Source organism: Pecten maximus, chromosome 11 (assembly GCF_902652985.1).
Source record: "Pecten maximus chromosome 11, xPecMax1.1, whole genome shotgun sequence".
In the NCBI taxonomy this organism is placed as follows: domain Eukaryota; kingdom Metazoa; phylum Mollusca; class Bivalvia; order Pectinida; family Pectinidae; genus Pecten; species Pecten maximus.
This window is the reverse complement of record NC_047025.1, coordinates 41,406,261-41,413,632: the sequence shown is the minus strand read 5'-3', so window position 1 is coordinate 41,413,632 and position 7,372 is coordinate 41,406,261. Positions and strand designations below refer to the sequence as shown.

At 47.9% G+C, this 7,372-nt stretch overlaps 1 protein-coding gene across 1 annotated transcript; it reads right to left on the bottom strand.

Annotated features, from left to right (window-relative positions):
- Positions 1 to 5,125: 5,125 nt before the first annotated feature.
- LOC117338616 (extensin-like) lies at positions 5,126 to 6,985 on the bottom strand. The gene has a single exon (XM_033899973.1). The coding sequence runs from the start codon at positions 6,983 to 6,985 to the stop codon at positions 5,126 to 5,128; it is 1,860 nt and encodes a 619-aa protein (XP_033755864.1).
- Between the last annotated feature and the right edge of the window lie 387 nt (positions 6,986 to 7,372).

Here is a 7,372-nt window from a genome sequence, read left to right as displayed (position 1 = left end):
CTAGCCATCCTCTATACCAGGTCATGTCCTGGGTATCCTAGCCATCCTCTGTACCAGGTCCTGTCCTGGGTATCCTTTCCATCCTCTATACCATGTCCTGTCCTGGGTATCATATCCATCCTCTGTACCAGGTCCTGTCCTGGGTATCCTAGCCATCCTCTGTACCAGGTCATGTCCTGGGTATCCTATCCATCCTCTGTACCAGGTCCTGTCCTGGGTATCCTAGCCATCCTCTGTACCAGGTCATGTCCTGGGTATCCTAGCCATCCTCTGTACCAGGTCCTGCCCTGGGTATCCTAGCCATCCTCTGTACCAGGTCCTGACCTGGGTATCCTAGTCATCCTCTGTACCAGGTCCTGCCCTGGGTATCCTAGTCATCCTCTATACCAGGACCTGCCCTGTGTATCCTAGACATCCTCTGTACCAGGTCCTGTCCTGGGTACCCTAGCCATCCTCTATACCAGGTCCTGACCTGGGTATCCTAGCCATCCTCTGTACCAGGTCCTGTCCTGGGTACCCTAGCCATCCTCTATACCAGGTCCTGCCCTGTGTATCCTAGATATCCTCTGTACCAGGTCCTGTCCTGGGTACCCTAGCCATCCTCTGTACCAGGTCCTGCCCTGTGTATCCTAGACATCCTCTGTACCAGGTCCTGTCCTGGGTACCCTAGCCATCCTCTATACCAGGTCCTGACCTGGGTATCCTAGCCATCCTCTGTACCAGGTCCTGCCCTGTGTGTCCTAGCCATCCTCTGTACCCGTTCCTGTCCTGGGTATCCTAGCCTTCCTCTGTACCAGGTCCTGTCCTGGGTATCCTAGCCTTCCTCTGTACCAGGTCCTGCCCTGGGTATCCTAGCCATCCTCTGTACCAGGTCCTGATCTGGGTATCCTATCCATCCTCTGTACCAGGTCCTGCCCTGTGTGTCCTAGTCATCCTCTGTACCAGGTCCTGACCTGGGTATCCTATCCATCCTCTGTACCAGGTCCTGTCATGGGTATCCTAGCCATCCTCTGTACCGGGTCCTGTCATGGGTATCCTAGCCATCCTCTGTACCAGGTCCTGTCCTGGGTACCCTATCCATCCTCTATACCAGGTCCTGCCCTGTGTGTCCTAGTCATCCTCTGTACCAGGTCCTGTCCTGGGTATCCTAGACATCCTCTGTACCAGGTCCTACCCTGGGTATCCTATCCATCCTCTGTACCAGGTCCTGCCCTGGGTATCCTAGCCATCCTCTGTACCGGGTCATGTCCTGGGTATCCTAGCCATCCTCTGTACCAGGTCATGTTCTGGGTATCCTATCCATCCTCTGTAACATGTCCTGCCCTAGGTATCCTATCCATCCTCTGTACCAGGTCCTGTCCTGGGTATCCTAGCCATCCTATGTACCAGGTCCTGTCCTGGGTATCCTAGCCATCCTCTGTACCAGGTCCTGTCCTGGGTATCCTAGCCATCCTCTGTACCAGGTCCTGTCCTGGGTATCCTAGTCATCCTCCGTACCGGGTCCTGTCCTGGGTATCCTAGCCATCCTCTGTACCAGGTCCTGACCTGGGTATCCTAGCCATCCTCTGTACCAGGTCCTGTCCTGGGTATCCTAGCCATCCTCTGTACCAGGTCCTGCCCTGGGTATCCTATCCATCCGCTGCATCAGGTCCTGCCCTGGGTATCCTATCCATCCGCTGTATCAGGTCCTGCCCTGGGTATCCTAGCCATCCTCTGTACCAGGACCTGCCCTTAGTATCCTAGCCATCCTCTGTACCAGTTCCTGTCCTGTGTGTCCTAGCCATCCTCTGTACCAGTTCCTGTCCTGGGTATCCTAGCCACCCTCTGTACCAGGTCCTGCCCTGGGTATCCTATCCATCCTCTGTACCAGGTCCTGCCCTGGGTATCCTAGCCATCCTCTGTACCTGGTCCTGTTCTGGGTATCCTAGCCATCCTCTGTAACATGTCCTGCCCTAGGTATCCTATCCATCCTCTGTACAAGTTCCTGCCCTGGGTATTCTAGCCATCCTGTGTACCAGGTCCTGCCCTGAGTATCCTAGCCACCCTCTATACTAGGTCCTGCCCTGGGTATCCTAGCCATCCTCTATACCAGTTCCTGCCCTGGGGCACCTTGATATGTACGAATATCGAGCAGGCCTTGCATTATTTACAGCTAGACACTTATTTCCTGATTGGACGGACCAACTTATATCTCTGCAGCACTTTTTGATGCTATTGAGCTTTATTATATAGCCCTACGTAACACCAGTTTCTGGCTGTAATGTTATCGTCTAGATGCTTTGTTGTAATCATGCAGTCATGATGTTTAAAAAAGTTAAAATGTTACCATGCTGTAAACCAAGGGGTACTGTCTTGTAATTACATAGTTGCTATTCTGTAATTAAGGGATTACGGTGTTGTAGTTATATAATTACTGTGCTGTAATTAAGGGTTACGGTGTTGTAGTTATATATTTACTGTGTTGTAATTATATAATTACTCTGCTGTAATTAAGGGTTACGGTGTTGTAGTTATATAATTACTATTCTGTAATTAAGGGTTACGGTGTTGTAGTTATATATTTACTGTGCTGTAATTAAGAGTTACGGTGTTGTAGTTATATATTTACTGTGTTGTAATTAAGGAATACTGTGTTGTAATTATATAATTACTGTGCTGTAATTAAGGATTACGGTGTTGTAGTTATATAATTACTGTGTTGTAATTAAGGATTACTGTGTTGTAGTTATATATTTACTGTGTTGTAATTAAGGAATACTGTGTTGTAATTATATAATTACTGTGCTGTAATTAAGGATTACGGTGTTGTAGTTATATAATTACTGTGCTGTAATTAAGGGTTACGGTGTTGTAGTTATATATTTACTGTGTTGTAATTATATAATTACTGTGCTGTAATTAAGGATTACGGTGTTGTAGTTATATAATTACTCTGCTGTAATTAAGGATTACTGTGTTGTAATTATATAATTACTCTGCTGTAATTAAGGGTTACGGTGTTGTAGTTATATAATTACTATTCTGTAATTAAGGGTTACGGTGTTGTAGTTATATAATTACTGTGCTGTAATTAAGAGTTACGGTGTTGTAGTTATATATTTACTGTGTTGTAATTAAGGAATACTGTGTTGTAATTATATAATTACTGTGCTGTAATTAAGGATTACGGTGTTGTAGTTATATAATTACTGTGTTGTAATTAAGGATTACTGTGTTGTAATTATATAATTACTGTGCTGTAATTAAGGATTACTGTGTTGTAATTATATAATTACTCTGCTGTAATTAAGGGTTACGGTGTTGTAATTATATAATTACTATGCTGTAATTAAGCGGTTACGGTGTTGTAATTATATAATTACTGTGTTGTAATTAAGGATTACTGTGTTGTAATTATATAATAACTATGCTGTAATTAAGGGGTTACTGCATGTGTTGTTACTCTGCTTTAAAATACAGATATATTTATCATGATATAATTACAACTCTGCAATAATTGTTTGAAAATGATATAAGTATAGCTATGCTGTAATATAAGATATTTAGTTAATACGATGACATTATAACTACACCTATATATTTTCAATACAAGAGTTACGTTTCTGTAACGTTAAATCACTGTAATTAGTAACTCTGGTGTGGGCTCTCCCTGACATATATTACTGTACCAAGTATTCCCTCAGGATCCGGAGGTGTGTTTTCAACACCAATCGTAGACTCGTTGCTATATACAGAAAAGCTGAAATAAATAGAATAATTTCATCAGAGAGTATTGATCTCCGAGCGAAAAATTAATCAAGGCTACGTCTGATAGCATCTACATTAAATTCTCTCAAGGTATATTGTGATACTCGGCTCAGGTAGGCTGGTGCGAATTCTCTAAAGATTCGGGATACATTTATTACAGTCGTTTAATGTCTTGTAATTAATATAAAGCTGTGAAATGAACTGATCCAATATCTCATCCAGGACCACTGTACACGTCATACTGTCCAACAATGGGAACACCTGTCCATTTCTTTTGTCCTCATGTCCATTGATGGACATTCCAGGTATACAATAGTACCTTACCTGGTGTCGTAGTATCTAGTGGATAGTTCAATACCTTCTCCCCCAGTCATGATTTGTAAGATGCGACTAAATTCGTTGTCTTGTCTTGTCCAGACTATTTGCCCGTCGGTACTGCGTCACTGTTGGCTTGTTACCCATGTGAAGAAGGCAATGGGTTCTGTTTTCAAGTCGCGTCATACCAAAACGTTTCAAAGCGGTACCGTGCACCCTGATTGGCACCCTGCAATAAATGGGATTAACGGGAATTCGTTATATTGTCGAGAAGTAGACCGGGTTGGACACGCGAACGTGACAGCCACTTCAGTTCAAGAACACTACAAACAGTCTGAATGTCGGCCCTAGTCACAGAGATACCTTCCTCTCCCAAACTTCTATGTGTCCTGAGGTCATTTTATACACCAACTGCCCCGCTTGAATGTTCCATACCAGGAAGTTGTTAGGACTGAAATTCCGTGAAAACAATATTTCAGAATACAGTAGTCGACTTCCTAAGGAAACTTGTTTATAACGCTTTACCTAGAATTACAGTGATATCACACAATAGTGTAACCTAATAAAAACTCTACGTCAAGATGAAGCCTCTGAGAATGAGATGGTAAATTGTCTGGTTTGGTGACTAGATAGAGAATTCTATAAGACTTGAGAACCAATAGTCCCTACGTTAACAAGTTCTCGACACTGCGGGGCTAACCAAAGGCATCACGTCAATATGATCACGGGAGCACGGCAGTTCATGCTTCTCCATGTTTATGACAATGACCATGAATTTTAATGCTGATAACTATTCCTCCATGGATAATTTCCTGGAATAATATCGTCTGCCGGAAGTTATGATTTTAATGTTTGTCAAGTACGAATGCTGATAGTGAAATTTATAGGCGAATCCGATGTTCAACTATCGTCGGAGAAAAGAGGATTAAACATGCTGTAGGTTCGGAAAATTGACATAAAACTCGGAGGTTTTTAATGCAGGAATGATGATCTCTCGTCAACGAAAGAGGTAGGTGAGTTGTTACGAGGGGGAGAGGGCAGTACGGTACAGGTAGGTGAGTTATTACGAGGGGGAGAGGGCAGTACGATACAGGAAAGGTTGGTTGTAACGAGGGGGAGAGGGCAGTACGATACAGGAAGGTGGGTTGTAACGAGGGGGGGAGGGCAGTACGATACAGGAAGGTGGGTTGTAACGAGGGGGAGAGGACAGTACGGTACAGGAAGGTGAGTGGTTACGAGGGGGAGAGGGCAGTACGGTACAGGAAGGTGGGTTGTAACGAGGGGGAGAGGGCAGTACGGTACAGGTAGGTGAGTGGTTACGAGGGGGAGAGAGTAGTACGGTACAGAAAGGTGGGTTGTAACGAGGGGGAGAGGACAGTACGGTACAGGAAGGTGGGTTGTAACGAGGGGGAGAGGACAGTACGGTACAGAAAGATGGGTTGTAACGAGGGGGAGAGGACAGTACGGTACAGGAAGGTGGGTTGTAACGAGGGGGAGAGGACAGTACGGTACAGGAAGGTGGGTTGTTACGAGGGGGAGAGGGCAGTACAATACAGGACGGTGATTTGTAACGAGGGGGAGAGGACAGTACGGTACAGGTAGGTGAGTTGTAACGAGGGGGAGAGGGACAGTACGGTACAGGAAGGTGGGTTGTAACGAGGGGGAGAGGGCAGTACGGTACAGGAAGGTGGGTTGTTACGAGGGGGAGAGGGCAGTACGGTACAGGAAGGTGAGTTGTTACGAGGGGGAGAGGGCAGTACGGTACAGGAAGGTGGGTTGTAACGAGGGGGAGAGGGCAGTACGGTACAGGAAGGTGGGTTGTAACGAGGGGGAGAGGGCAGTACGGTACAGGAAGGTGGATTGTTACGAGGGGGAGAGGGCAGTACGGTACAGGAAGGTGGGTTGTAACGAGGGGGAGAGGGCAGTACGGTACAGGAAGTTGGGTTGTTAATGAGGGGGAGAGGGCAGTACGGTACAGGAAGGTTGGTGTTGTAACGAGGGGGAGAGGCAGTACGGTACAGGAAGGTGAGTTGTTACGAGGGAGAGATGGCAGTACGGTACAGGAAGATGGGTGGTTACGAGGGGGAGAGGACAGTACGGTACAGGAAGGTGAGTGGTTACGAGAGGGAGAGGGCAGTACGGTACAGGTAGGTAAGTGGTTACGAGGGGGAGAGGGCAGTACGGTACAGGAAGGTGGGTTGTAACGAGGGGGAGAGGGCAGTACGGTACAGGACGGTGAGTGGTTACGAGAGGGAGAGGGCAGTACGGTACAGGTAGGTAAGTGGTTACGAGGGGGAGAGGGCAGTACGGTACAGGAAGGTGGGTTGTAACGAGGGGGAGAGGGCAGTACGGTACAGGAAGGTGAGTGGTTACGAGGGGGAGAGGACAGTACGGTACAGGAAGGTGGATTGTAACGATGGGGAGAGGGCAGTACGGTACAGGTAGGTGAGTGGTTACGAGGGGGAGAGGACAGTACGGTACAGGTAGGTGAGTGGTTACGAGGGAGAGAGGGCAGTACGGTACAGAAAAGTGGGTTGTAACGAGGGGGAGAGGGCAGTACGGTACAGGTAGGTGAGTGGTTACGAGGGGGAGAGAGTAGTACGGTACAGAAAGGTGGGTTGTAACGAGGGGGAGAAAGGAGTACGAGGAAGGAAGTGGGGGTTTGTGGGGAGGAGAGGAGTCGGAGAAGGTTTTTGGGGGGGGAAAGGGGAAAGGGTAGGGGTGGGTTGTAAGGGGGGGAAGGGAGGTTTACAAAGGAGGGTTGTTGAGGGGGAAGGGAACAAGGCGGGTTTGGAAGAGGGGGGAGGCAGTAAGGTAGGAAGGGGTTGGGAAAAAGGGGGGGGGGACGAAAGGTAAAGGAAAGGGGGGGGAACAGGGGGAAGTGCGACGGGACAGGAAGGTGGTTTAAAGGGGGAGAGGGCATACGGTAAAAGGGGAGGGTTGGGGGGAGAGGGGCCCCGGTAAGGTGGGTGAAGGGGGGGAGGAAACGGTACAGGAGGGGGCAATAAGAAAGGGAGGGGGAGGGCAAGACGGGACAGGAGGGGAGTTGTACGAGGGGAAGGCAGTACGGTACAGGAGGTGGGGGTAAAAGGGGGAGGGCAAGGACAGGGGGGTTTGGGTGAAAGGGGGCGAGGGCAGGAGTAAGGGAAATAAAGGGAGTTTGACGGGGGAGGGAGTACGTACAGGAAGGTGGTGTTAGAGGGAAAGGGGGAGAGGAAAGGGGAGATGGGGGTAGAGGGGGAGCAGTACGGTACAGGAAAGGAGGGACAGAGGGGAGAGGGGTAAGGTATAGGTAAGGAGGTAGAGGGGA